Source organism: Benincasa hispida, chromosome 8, assembly GCF_027475165.1.
Source record: "Benincasa hispida cultivar pf3 chromosome 8, pf3_genome.v1.1, whole genome shotgun sequence".
Lineage (NCBI taxonomy): Eukaryota > Viridiplantae > Streptophyta > Magnoliopsida > Cucurbitales > Cucurbitaceae > Benincasa > Benincasa hispida.
The window spans coordinates 2,815,042-2,829,852 of record NC_143485.1 but is presented as its reverse complement, the minus strand read 5'-3'; the positions used below and the strand labels follow the sequence as shown (position 1 = coordinate 2,829,852).

At 33.0% G+C, this 14,811-nt stretch overlaps 1 protein-coding gene across 1 annotated transcript; it reads left to right on the top strand.

Moving 5' to 3' along the window:
- The first annotated feature begins 4,513 nt into the window (after window positions 1-4,513).
- On the top strand, window positions 4,514-6,462 carry LOC120083104 (uncharacterized). The gene is made up of 4 exons (XM_039038658.2): window positions 4,514-4,777; window positions 4,952-5,163; window positions 5,254-5,509; window positions 6,172-6,462. The coding sequence occupies exons 1-4, from the start codon at window positions 4,523-4,525 to the stop codon at window positions 6,460-6,462; spliced, it is 1,014 nt and encodes a 337-aa protein (XP_038894586.1). The 5' UTR covers window positions 4,514-4,522.
- The last annotated feature ends 8,349 nt before the right edge of the window (window positions 6,463-14,811 follow it).

The following is a 14,811-nucleotide window of genomic DNA, read 5'->3' as shown; positions in this document are numbered from 1 at the left end:
ATGGACAAATTCATGAAGAATTACATGTTATTGATTACAAATAAAAAAGAAATCAAAATCTAACCTAGGTAGGAAACAAAATTACCACATAGACTAATTGATATAGAGAGAAATTCTAGCCTCCATCGAAATTGTGTTTCCTCCTTTTAGCAAAAGTGAAAGAAAACTATTTATTGTTGCAAGGATAGTGTCGTGATGCCAAGGCAAACGTTGCAATGTTAAATCGTAGAAAAGCCAAGAAGCGTTGGGCTAACGTTGCAACATTACGCTGACGCTTGGCTGCACAAGGCGCGGAGGATGAATCGCATCAAAATCCAGAGCGTGGCAACGCTATGAGGAGCGTTACAACGCATCGAGTTTTTGCAGCAAAAAGCGAGCGTTTTGTCTTTAACTCGATACTCGATGCACGATGGTCCTTTACTCAATACACGATGCTCGATTACTCGATAGCATTTACTCAATGACCTTTTTAGTAATTACTCGATGACTTGACAGCTTTACTCGATTATATTGGATAATATTCTGGTAAATACTCGATGGTTGATTATGCTCAAAGACATTCACTAGCATTTACTCGATTACTCGATTGCTTGATTACTCGATAGCATTCACTGGCATTTAATCGATGCATTACTTGATAGCCTTTTACTCAATGATACTCAATGGAATTTTGGTAATTACTCAGTTCTCTTCAATTTGTTGATTTTCTTGGGCATTTTTTATCCTTTCGGCACAATTTTCTCTTAATGACTCCTAAACGCCTCGAGGACCGTTTTACCTACAAAATTAGTATTTAAAGCAAATAATCAATACAATTTTTGGGAAATTAACATAGAAAATATAGATCCTTTAAAAACCTAACACTCAATCTGTGAGAATATAGCAGGTACTCTCAAGCACATGAAAATACTCAACATTTGGCTTGCAGCCTTTCCAAATTTCATAGTTTGTGCTTATAGTCTCAGGACAAATAGAGATTCGGTTGTGAATATGACAAGCTATATTCAAGGCTTCAGCCTAAAAGTGTAGAGGCACACGTTTTGCATGCAACATAGTCCTTGCCATTTCCTGAAAGGTACTATTCTTCCTTTCAACAACACCGTTCTATTGAGGGGTTATAGAAGAAGAGAACTCATGTTGAGTATTGCACATGAGTTCTCACATTCATATGTCTCCACATGAACAATATGACTCATATTGTCTGTAACATTTACAACTCATATAACAATTACAAAGTAGGTTATATCCACAGTGTTACTAGGATAAGGCACCCAACTTTATCCATTTGCTATAGACTATTTAGGTTATCACTTGAACATGAACCACTTGTATGTCTACCACATACTATTCAAGTGACAACACATAACCTTGGATCTTAGTTTATTGGATTGAAATAATGCAATCTAAATTTCAAATAAAATACCTTTTATCGTATTAAATAAATAATTTGTTATTTCGAAGTACAAACTGTAAGATATACAAGATTTAGGACACTAAATCTAACAACATCAACATCCTCTACTTTAGCTTTTGACCTCTTTTCCTCTTTTTTTTCTTTTTTTCTTTTTTTTTCATTCAAATGGCCCTAGAACTCACCCTAGGCTCATTTTTGCCATTTTTCATCTCGAAGCTTCACATCTTGCTCCTTTGCTTGATTTCTGAAAACCACTAGCATACAACATAAAATCACACTTATAAGTTGTCTTGAATTTGAGTGTACCTGCTATATTCTCACAGATTGAGTGTTAGGTTTTTAAAGAATATATATTTTCTATGTTAATTCCCCAAAATTGTGTTGATTATTTGCTTTAAATGCTAATTTTGTAGGTAAAATGGTCCCCAAAGCGTTTAGGAGTCAGTAAGAGAAAATTGTGCCAAAAGGATAAAATATGACCAAGAAAATCAACAAATTGAAGAGAACCGAGTAATTAAAAAATTTCATCGAGTATCATTAAGTATCATTGAGTAAATCGAGTAATGCATCGAGTAAATGTCAGTGAATGCTATCGAGTAATCAAGCAATCAAGTAAAGAGTAAATGCCAGTGAATGCCATCGAGTATAATCAACCATCGAGCAGTCGAGCATCAAGTATTTACCATAATACTATCTAGTATAATTGAGTAAGGCTGTCGAGTCATCGAGTAATCGAGTAACTCACCCTAGACTCGTTTTTTCCATTTTTTATCTTGAAGCTTCACATCTTGCTCCTTTGCTTGATTTCTGAAAACCACTAGCATACAACATAAAATCACACTTATAAGTTATCCTCAATTTGAACCTTATTAAATGTGCATTTGGAATTTCTTTTGGGAGAGATAGGATCGATTATAGACAAATCTTAATCGTATTTTGCATTTGGTAAAATAGATTTAAATTAAATTTGTTTAAATCACTCTTAAAAACATATTAATTTCACGCCTCCTTTAAAAGTAGTATCCTGTGAGTTTTTAGATTCTCCTAAAATTAGGTAGAGTTTTTTATAATATTTAGTTTTCAAATTTATAATTTAAAATAAGATTTATTTTATAATTGATCTATTTCTCTATTTATTTTCTATTTTCATGAGTTGAATGCATCAATTTTTTGAACAAGTATACTATATTGATTTCTTTAAAAAAAAACTAAAGCTATTTCCCTTAATATTTAAATGAATCTATATCAAACAAAATTTATCATTCTAAACAATTATTTGAAACTTTAATTTACAAGAAAAAGAAAAGTTGATTATAGGCCTATTTTAGTTATTATATCTAAAATAAGATGTTTTTATATTTATTTACCAAACACTAAAATCTACCATTTTCAAATTTAAGCTGGAATTCATCGAACATTATTTTACTTCTTTTGGTAGTCGATTTTTCAAAAAGTACAGTTGCCAACAGTTAGCTTAAAAGGTACAACAATCTCGAACAGAGCTTAAAGCACTTTTTGGGTGATTTTCACTATCTTTGATCTTTCCATAAAATGCCTAAAGTGTCCTTTGATGAATATAGGTAGAAATCACACCTAATTTTTAGTTCCAACACTCCTTTTCTTTTTTTTTTTTTTTTTTTTTTTTTTTTTTTTTTTTTTTTGTGGTTATTTCGGACGGCATCTTCATGAGTACCAATTTTTCCAATTTTGTTTTTCATAAAAGCTTGAACTTTTAGTAACCAACTTAATACACAATGAAACAAACGTATTTGATTGGAAAAATTTAGGCATCATTTGGTTTTTAGATTTTTGTTTTTGAAAATGAAGCGTATTGATACTACTTCCACCTCCAAAATTTTGTTATCTATATTTGACCAATGATTCAAACAACCAAACCAAAATTTGAAAACTAAAATAAGTAGTTTTTAAAACTTGTTTTTATTTTTTGAATTTGACTAAAACTTCATCCATTGTACTCAAGGAAGATGCAAATCATTGTACAAATAAGAAAAAAATAGGTTAGCAAACGGGCCTTAGTAGTCATTTAGCCAAAATTTCATCTTTATTTTATTTTATTATTTTTTTAAAAAAATTATGCTGGTATCTTTCCAAATTTATTATTTTCAATTTTGTAGAAAAATAACCCCTAATTTTTTATAGCCAAATTCTAGAATAAAAAAACAAGTATTTTTTTTAAGTAAAAAAAAAAAAAAAAAAAAAAAAAAAAAAAAAAAAAAATGGGTATAAGTATTAATATTTATAAGCTTAATTTTCAAAAACCAAAAACAAAAAACTAAGGTCTCATCTAGTAACCATTACTTTTGTTATTAATTTTTAATTTTTTCAACTCATCATTTCTTATTCAGTTTTTAAATTCGCTATAAAATCATTTGAATTCTAAGCTAATTTTTCAAAACAAAAACAACTTTTACGGTTACCAAACGGAACTTCTTTAAATAATTATGAAAGCAAAGGAAGCCTTTAAGAACAAACTGAATAAACAGTGAAACAAATTGGGCAGCAACAACTGCCAACAAATTTTTTTGGTTTGTCCTATAATTAGGATTACCACCCCTCCCTTCCTTTTCATATTAATATTTATAGATAGTTTTGGAACTTAGGTTGTTCACATCCTCCATCCCCTACCAATTCTCTTATAATCTCCTTTTTACTCTTCATAAGGTTAATATTTTTATTTATTTCTTTATTTATTTATTTATTTTGGTTTTGTTGTTATTGTGTACTCTTTCATTCCTTCTACTTCTTCATATATTCATTATTGTCTCTGCCTCTTTGAAGGATATATTCATTTATATATCCCATATATTTATTTGTTTTCTTATCTTTATTTATATTTATAATGCTGCAATTTTTTCTTTGTATACAACTATTGTTCCAAGTTGGTTTAAGAAAATTATTATAATCTTCCTTTTGTTGCATGAGTTGTGTTTTCCCTATTCAAAATGAAGTGAACTTATTCAAAGCTTTGGATTTGATAAAAACCATTTTAAAGAGTTGTGAAAAAAACATGAAATTTATACAAACAGATAAAAAATTAAATAGTTATCAAACGAGATCTAAAAATAATTTTTGTTATTTTTTCAGGTAATGATTATTATAATTATTGGAGTAGCATTTCTAGTAGGAATTGTTGGATGGGTTTATGTAGCATTGAAACCTCCAGCATCAAAGATATGTGGAACACCAAAAGGGCCTCCAATAACTTCACCTAGGGTTAAGCTCAATGATGGCAGACATTTGGCCTACAAAGAATTTGGAGTTCCTAAGGAAATGGCTCAACACAAAATCATTTTGTCACATGGCTATGATACTTCCAAACATATGCACATAGCTCTTTCTCAAGTATGACATGCATTTTTATATTCTTTCTTCAAAAGTACTACTCGTTAATGTTGTCTTCTGACGAGAGTTTGAAAGTTTGAAGACTTCTTAAATGTTAATCAAAATTCAAGAATCTAATAGACATGTAATTGAAAGTTCATAAAAACTTAATGTTTGGATTATAAATTTGATCAGGAACTCATGGAGGAACTTAATGCGTGCATTATATTATATGATAGAGCTGGATATGGAGACAGTGATCCATATCCATCACGTACAGCTAAATCTGAAGCATTTGACATTCAAGAATTGGCAGATAAATTGGAGCTTGGTACCAAATTTTATGTAATTGGATGTTCATTGGGAGCCTATCCTATTTGGAGTTGTCTTAAATACATCCCACACAGGCATTTAACTTTGATTAAATCTTAATTAGTTGTTCTTTTCCACTTTGATTAAATGTTAATTAATTCTTCATCATTTAATTAATTTTGCAGACTCATAGGAGCTTCCTTGGTAGTTCCTTTTGTGAATTATTGGTGGCATGCAACTCCATCAGCTTTATTAACAAAGTCATTTAAGCAGCTTCCTAAATCTTTCCAACTTGCATTTGGAATTGCACATTACACACCATGGTTATATTTTTGGTGGACTAAACAAAAATGGTTCCCATCAATGGTGGATGAAGGAATGTTCACTGATTCTGATCTAGAATTATTCATGGGAGTAATGGACTGCCCAAATAATCATCCGGTACTATTTTGTCTAAATAATGTGGGACTTTGATCGCACTTTTCAAAACTAATTATAAGCATATAGAACTTTAATTGTCAACGTATGTCCAAATGTTAAGATTTCAAATAAGGAAAACAAAATGTAGCATATCATAAAATTAGAATTATTTCACAGGAAAAAGATAGGATAATTTCAATATGTAGCACTTTTAGGATATAGGAAAATTTCTAATGAATTACAAATATAGCAAAATCTATCAGGACTGTATTGTTGATAGATTACCAGCAATATAGTCTATCACTGATCGACTTCCAAAGCTGGATCTAAATCTTGCTATATTTGCAAATTCTCTTATATTGTGCTATATCTGCTAATACTTTGGTTCTGATTGCTAAATTTGCAATTATTCCAAAAAGATCATGGTAGTATCTCTCCACATTTTTCACAATGATATAATATTATGATATTGTTCACTTTAGCATAAAGTTCTATCGCGACCTTACTAGTTTCAACTGAAAATGCCACTGCAACAAAGATAGATATTCTTACATTGTTTGAAAAAGTTCACTCTTTATTGTTTTGTTAAAACATACTTTCACATGACACACATATTTTCATATAATTTAGTTAATTCGTATGCTAAAGGTGTAGCATTTCTATGTTGTGATATTATTTGTTAGGAAAAAAGAAGAAAACAAGGTGAATATGAATGTCTTCACCGAGACATATTGGTTGCTTTTGGAAAATGGGATTTTGATCCAATTGAATTGACCAATCCATTCACTCACAATAAGGGCTGTGTTCATATGTGGCAAGGCAGTGCAGATCGTGTAGTCCCAGTTGAACTTAATCATTTTATAGCAAAGAAACTTCCATGGATTCAATATCATGAGATTCCCAATGCTGGCCATTTATTAGTTCATGACGATGAAAGCTTTGAAGCCATACTAAGGGCACTTCTAGCTGGATAACTTTATTTAATTTTCTTTATTCACATGTTAACTTAATTGTAAGTATTTGGGCTGTTTTTGGTCTTGTGTGTTGCTAAACTATGTTAACCAACGCTTTGTAATAAATGTGAGAGACCATGCTTAGTGTTTGAATGCCTTGATTGAATCTGTTCTTTAGTGTTTCGAATAATCAAGCACGGGTCTCACCTAAGTTGAATATGTCACCTAATTAAGTTGTATAAATTTTTATGTTATTATTGAGTTTGGCCCTAGAGTTTAGAGGAAGAGTGTTGTTACGTGCAAGCGCACATGTCAAGTTATCATATGAAAAATGGTAATCGAACATTGAATTCTACCCTAGGTTTATCGTCGAGCATATTCAAATTATCAAACTTTGTTGTTAGTAACCGAACCTAGCCATCTACTTTGAATTAATTCTTAATACATATACTTAGATTAATTCCACGTTGTGTTTCATTCTTGGTTAATTAGAATATAGTTTAATTAGGAATTGAGTCTTAATTGATAACTAATGACTTACTATTAGTATTACCGATTAAGTAAGACGTGTTTGAGGTAACTAAGTTATATTATAGGAGCATATGTATAATTTGGGGAAATCCACTTTCACTAACTAAATATATCTTGTCCATTTACATTTTTAAGGAGAAACTGTCTTTCTTTAGCTTGTTTATCTTTCTCGCTTTCCAATTCACTACCCAAATCCCCCATCATTTACCGCTTTTACTAAGAATGAGCTTTATGAAACTAATCTTCACGTATCCCTATAGATTGATCTGATCTTGCCCACTCTTACTATTTAGTAGTATTGCTAGTATTGATCGATATTATAAATATTATTCGATAGACTAAAAACAATTTTCTTCAAAAACAATTTTCTTTTGCTTTTCTTCTTCTTTCTTTTCTTTTTCCTTTTTCCCAACATATTTTTCTTTTCCATTCAATCTAGTAACAAAACTACACAACACATATAGAACTCCCTAACTCATTTCAGGACCTTTCGGGATGACACCTGATTAGTTCAAGTAAACTCATGTTTCACCATTAGAAACTTAAACAAACATGGCTATGTGCTTGAATATGCAAGGGAATCAAAGAGGGACTTAAAGAAAACTTATTTCAGGAGTATGGTATCTTATTTCCACAGCAAATCATCTAATACACATATTTGGAACAACTGCTAGGCAACTATAATCATCACATGCTCATCAAATTTCACAATTAAACCACAACTCATATTTTCTCACTCAAAATCAAAAAAATTTCTCCAAAATTTAGCCACTCAAAAATATTCATTCAATTAACATGCATAAATTAATTTTCCTAATTAACATGCATGCATAACAAGATAAAAGCAACAAGACAAGCAAAAATGCGCTGTACTTCCCCCACCCCAAAATTATAAACATTTGTTGTCCTCAATGCAATAAAAAAGAAATAAGCATATGGAGTGAGAGAAACTGGCCTGATTAGTGAAGTGATCCACATGTGTTAGGGTTACAAACTACTGCTTTGTTGAGGGCTCCTGTAAGACATAGACTAGAAAAAAAAATAATATTACACACAATGAGAGTTGAATTAAAATTAAAAAAGATAACTTAAAACAACTAAAAGCAAATAAAACTTGGGTTGCCTCCCAAGAAGCATTGGGTTTAATGTCCTGAGCTAGACGACATGGAAGATTATACGTCAAGGTACGTAAAAATTCTTCCATTTTTTAGGCCACTTCTTGCTTGAATCAATGTAACCTACAATATCTTATAGGCTCACCATATTTTCCTAGGCACCTGAAAGCATAAAATTATTTTTGGTATATTAATATACGAAAAATTAAAAGACGAAAAGTTAAATGTAGACTCATATTCATAAGGCTCATAAGAAAGAGAAAAATCAAGAATGGGAGGGCTCTGAAAAGATGGAAAACAAAGCTATTCAACCTTAGCCTTAATCACTTGAGCTTTCTCATCCAAATTAAGAAAAAAAAAATTCTCTCTCAATCTAACAAACCTGCTCTTGGATTGACTCTACTGCTTCCAACTCATCTTCACCATCAGAGTCTAAAATAATAGACCTTCCTACATTAATGGCATTGGCAAAATTCTCCTTATGCAAGGCTCTAAATGCATCAACCATCATACTAAGTTGATCTCCTATACGTCTAAGGGTTGTCTTATTCTCTACCACTTGATCTTCTGAAGAAATCATGACTCAAATACCTCAACTGGTTTAGCTTATAACTAACTTTATCTTGTAACAGTCTATTGGTATATGTTATAAATACCACTGATCAGAAAACAAAACAGAGTAGTTCATAATTTTCTATTTTTCTGTAAACAAAACAAAGTTGTACACAATCTTTCAATTAAAAAAAAAAAAACTCGAATCTTCCAGTGGACGTAGGCATCTTGGCCGAACCACATAATCCTGTGTGTTTCTTCTTCTTCCCTTTATCTTCTTTGTTCGATCGACATCAATCATTCTACAAATCGCATAAACACAATCTTGTTATCAAAACGTATCGATTTTAGAGTATCGAGTTGAATCGCGCATCGATTTCCTCCATCGAATAGCATCGAGTTAGTCATTTTCGTCTTCGAGTTGCTTCGAGTAAAGATCATGACTCATCAAGTAGAGTCGAGTATCGATTTGCACTACTCGAGTTCCATCGGGCAAAAAATAGAAACTCGTCGAGGATAGAAGGATATTCACATCGAGTATCGAGTAGAAGCTTATCGAGTATCGAGTATTTAGCTTCGAGGATTTGACAGAACCTTTCTCAACTATTTCTTCATCATCTCAGTGTTGATCTTGAGTAATTGGGCATAGAGAAGATTGAATAACCCAACAATTTGTGTTATCAGAGCATTTGAAGATCATTAAGGTCAGCATTCTTGGAGCATCAAGATCTCAACAAAACCATTCTCAATACCCGTTCAGGTCAGTGATGGTTGTTGCTAGATTTGAAATAGAGAAGTTCGATGGAAATTGTGATTTTTGTCTGTGGAAGGCCAAAACCAAAGCTATTCTTAAAGCTATTCTTGGACAATAGAGAGCTCATAAAGTCCTTTTAGCCCGTCGACTCTGCCACCTACATTAACAGCTCAAGAAAGGGAAGACATGAAACTTATAGCCTATGGGACTTTAGTTCTTAATCTTAGTGATAGCATTTTGAGACAAGTGATCAATCAAGTCATGGCCTACAAGATGTGGGTCAAGCTGGAAGGTCTCTTTGCAACCAAGGATCTCCCTAACAAGATGTACCTAAGGGAAAAGTTCTTCACTTTTAAGATGGATTCTGCTAAACCACTATTAGACAAACTGGATGAGTTTAAAATGATAGTTTCTGAGTTACAGAGCCTTGGCAAAAAGATTGGCAATGAGAATGAAGCCTTTGTCTTGTTGAACTCTCTACTTGAGGCCTATAGTGAGGTAAAGAATGCCTTGAAATATAGCAGAGAGTCAGTTACCACTAATGCCATTATTTCAGCATTAAGAACTAGAGAGTTGGAGCTTCAGTCAATCAAAAAGAAACAGCCTGGTCAGAAGTTGTCAAGGGTAAGAACAAGCAGAATTAGTCTAAATGGACTAGAAATCAGTCTGGTGAAGTGCATAAACCCAAAACAAAACTGAGATGTAACTACTATAAGAAGAAAGGACACTTGATTAGGGATAGCTACAACTTAAAATGGAAAAATCAGGAAAAGAAGAAGGATCAGAAAGGAAAACAGTCAGAAGCTTCAATGGTTGAAGGGTCCTACTTCTATTCTAATGCCTTAGCCTCAACTAGAAACAAAACCAACCAAATAATTCCTCTTGGGAAGCATGACTGGGTATTTGACTCTAGCTGTACCTATCATATGACATCCTTCCGACCTTGGTTCAATACCTATAAGGATGTGGATGGAGAATCTGTGTACATAGGGAACAATGAAGCCTGCAAAATCAAAGGGGTTAGTTTAGTATCCTCAAAGCTAAAGGATAGATCAATCAAGCTTCTCAGAAATGTGAGACATGTACCTTTACTCAAGAGAAATTTTATATCTCTGAGTGTTCTTTACTCCATTGGGTGTGAGAGTAGAGGAAAAGATGGAATCCTAGAGGTGATTAAGGATTTTAAGATAGTGTTGGTTGATAAAAAGGTCAATGACCTCTATATTGTAAGAGAAGTAGAGATGATGACTAGTGCCTACACTGTTTTAATAGCAAGCTTGACCAAGGCAGACTTGTGGCACAAAAGACTATCCCATATCAGTGTAAAAAGGATGCAAGCATTGTCTAAACAAGATATACTGCCTAAAGGGATCAGTGAGCACCTTTCCTTCTATGAACACTATATTCTAGGGAAAACAACCAGACAAAGTTTCACAAAATCTCAGCATACCACCAAAGGAACTTTGGACTATGTTCATTCTGACTTATGGGGACCATCTTCTACACCATGCATTAGTGGCTCAAGGTATTTTCTAACCTTTATAGATGACTTTTCTAGGAAGAGCTGGATATACTTTCTTAAAACTAAGGACCAAGTTTTTGGAAAGTTTAACGAATGGAAAGCTATAATAGAAACCCAAACATCTAAAAGGTTAAAATACTTTAGAACTGGCAATGGGTTTGAGTTTTGCAATGAATACTTTGACAAATACTATAGTGAGAATGGTATAACTAGGCATAGAACTGTGAGGTGTACACCTCAATAGAATGGGGTTGTTGAAAGGTAAAACAGAACTATAATGGAAAAGGTTAGATTTTGCTTTCTGATGCTATCCTAAGTGAAAACTTTTAGGCAGAAGTTATAGTTTACACACTATATACCTTGAATAGGTACCCTCACACATCTCTAGAGTTGCTTACCTCTACGTAGAAATGGACTAATCATCCTTCTAATCTAGAGAACCTTAAGGTTTTTGGATGTGTAGGGTTTGTTCACCAAAATAAGGGAAAGTTGAAAGCTATAGCAGTTAAGTGCATGTTTGTAGGCTTTATAGAGGATGTCAAAGGATATAAAGTGTGGCATCCAGTAGAGAGAAAGTTCTTAATTAGTAGAGACTTCACCTTTAAAGGACATGTTTATGCAAAAGAAAAAAAGACTTGAGGATGAAGATAAGTCATCTATCACAGGATTTGAGATCGAGTTATCTAATGAGCAACCAACTGAATCTAACCTACCTAGTGACATAAGAGAAGTTAAGGAAGATGCAGGGGAACAAGATGAGACTCTTAATGAGCAACTTGATTTGAGTCAGTATATCTTAGCTAGGGATAGACAGAGGAGAACCATTACCCCTCCAGCTAGATATACTGAAATGAACTATATGAATTTGGTTCTAAATGTTGTTGTGGCTCCTACTAACCAAGAACCAATAACCTTTTAAGAAGCAACAAGTTGTCTAATGCAAGGGATTTGATAGAGGCTATGAATCAGGAAATGCATTCACTAAATGTGAATGATACTTGGTCTTTAGTTCCTCTGCCTAAAGGTTATAAACCAGTTTCCTCTAAATGATTTTTCAAACTGAAGGAAGGTGCATCCTGTGATTAGAAACCTAGGTATAAGGCAAGGTTGGTTGCAAAGGGATTTACACAAAGAGAAGTAATAGACTACTCAGGGATCTTCTCTCTAGTTGTCAAACAAATCTCCATAAGACTTTTCTTATGCTTGGTTGCTCAAAATAACTTAGACTTACATCAACTAGACGTGAAAACTGCCTTCCTTCATGGATATCTAGAAGAGACAATCTATATGACGCAACCTAAGGGATTTGAAGTTAAAGAAAAAAATCTCTATTGCTTACTCAACAAGTCAATCTATGGGTTAAAACAATCACCAGGGTGCTGGTATAAAAGGTTTAATAACTATATATCTAGCATTGGATTCAATAAAAGTTCATTTAACATATGTATTTATGTAAATACGGGTTCTTATAAGGATAAGGTTTACCTACTCATACATGTGGATGATATGTTACTGATAGGTAGGTTCAAGGAAGATTTAACCCGTGTTAAAAACCTCTTAAAAAGGGAGTTTGATATGAAGGACTTGGGGGAAGCAAGCAAGATCCTAGGAATTGAAATCCTAAGGAACAGGGAGGAGTCTGTTTTAAGCATCAATTAGTTTAACTATTGTGAGAAGAACCTAAAAAAGGTTCAATATGAGTGATGCTAAACCTATAAACATACCTATTGCTCAACACTTCAAGCTATCCTCAGCTAACTCTCCTAAAGATTCTGACCAAGAACATCAAAATAGATATCAGTCATACCCTACAGTTAGGCGGTCAGAAGCCTAATGTATTTAATGATTTCTACCAGACCTGATCTCTCTTATTCAACTAGCCTTATAAGTAGATATATGTCTAACCCAGGTAAGAGACACTGGGAAGCTACTAAATAGATCCTAAGATACTTAGTTTGGTCTAAAAACTCAAGACTAGTCTACCAAAAATCACCTTAACCAAACTTAGAACTATCTGGATAAGTGGATGCTGACTATGCTAGTGATTTGGACAAAAGGAGGTCCCTAACAGGTTACCTGTTGCTTTATGGTCCTAATCTTATCAGCTTAAAAGCAACACTACAACCTATAGTAGCTTTATCTACAACAGAAGTTGATTATATGGCTTTAACAGAAGCAATTAAGAGGCATTGTGGCTTAAGGGATCACTGAAAGACTTTGGAATAGATCAAATAGTGGTAAACTCTACTGTGACAACCAAAGTGCTACCCATTTATTCCAAAATCCACAATACCACACTAGAACTAAATACATTGATATAAAGTATCATTTCATCAGAGAAAGAGTAGAGATAGGGGAAATAGAAATCTTAAAGGTTCACGCATCAGAGAATGCAGCTGACATGTTGACAAAACCAATTGCAAAGCTTAAATTGGTCAAACGTCTAGAACAGATTGGTTTCGAACTTCCAAACATAGGGTAGATAGAATGATCATAATCAAGAAGCTCAGAAGATTGCAAGGCATTAGAGTCAAGGTGGAGAATTGGAAGAAATCATGACTCAAATACCTCGGCTGGTTTAGTTTATAACTAACTTTATCTTGTAACGGTCTGTTGGTATATGTTATAAATATCATTGATCAGAAAACATAGTAGAGTAGTTCATAATTTTCTACTTTTCTGTAAACAAAACAAAGTTGTACGCAATCTTCCAGTAAAAAAGAACTTGAATCTTCCTGTGGACGTAGGCATCTTGGCTAAACCACATAATCCTGCATGTTTCTTCTTCTTCCCTTTATCTTCTTCATTCGATTGACATCAATCATTCTGCAAATCGCATAAACATAATCTTTTTATCAAAACGTATCGATTTTGGAGTATCGAGTTGGTCGCGCATCGATTTCCTCCATCGAGTCAGTCATTTTCGTCTTTGAGTTGCTTCGAGTAAAGATCAACACTCATAGAGTAGAGTCGAGAATCGATCAGCACTACTCGAGTTCCATCGAGCAAAAAACAGAAACTTATCAAGGATAGAAGGAGACTCGCATCGAGTATCGAGTAGAAACTTATCGAGTATCGAGTATCTAGCGTCGAGAATTTGACAGAACCTTTCTCAACCATTTCATCATCATCTCATTGTTGATCTTGAGTAATTGGGCCTAAAGAAGATTGAATAACCCAACAACTTCTATTCTATCCAACCTCTCAATCTCAGACACACAAAACATCCTAAGCTTGGACTCTAATATAAACTCTTTTAACTGGTCCTCTAGAGAAGGTTTCTCCTCTACTGGGGTTAGATAAACATAAAAATTCCTATGATCATGGGAAGGATAACTGGCAGGAAAAGGATATGGATTGAAAAGCATTGATGGTGGTGGTGGTATTGCACCTAAATTAGGTTAGTAAAACTCATAAGGCCTCTCAATATTATAATAGGACATTATTAATCGTGCGACCACCACGATGAAGCAACCAAGAAAAGACTCAAACAAAACAAAAATAAAAATAAAAATTGAATAAATAGAATTAATATAAACGTGTAGCTCACTAAGAGTAAAACAAGAATAAACTTGTTTGGATTAATTTGAATTGTTCAAATTAAATAAGAGAATTAATTGTATAAGATACAATTAATATAAAGTATGTAGATACATTGTAGTATAAAGTGAATTTTGAATCAAATTCAAAATTATACTTTATTATATGAGAGAGATAAATATTTGAATAAGATTCAAATATTATTTATATGAATGAGATTGTTATGGAGTTACTAACAGAACATATGAGCTTGAGCATAAAAATCTTTGAAGGCAATGGAAATTCTTGCACTTGCAGCAAAACAGCCTTTGTTCTAGAGTAGTGGCTATAACTAATTTCTAAAGCTTGAGTGACTT

Coding starts and splice junctions, on each gene's coding strand:
- LOC120083104 (XM_039038658.2), top strand. CDS start 4,523: ATGATTATTATAATTATTGGAGTAGCATTTCTAGTAGGAATTGTTGGA. Junction 4,778..4,951: donor TGCACATAGCTCTTTCTCAA/GTATGACATGCA, acceptor AAATTTGATCAG/GAACTCATGGAGGAACTTAA. Junction 5,164..5,253: donor CTTAAATACATCCCACACAG/GCATTTAACTTT, acceptor TTAATTTTGCAG/ACTCATAGGAGCTTCCTTGG.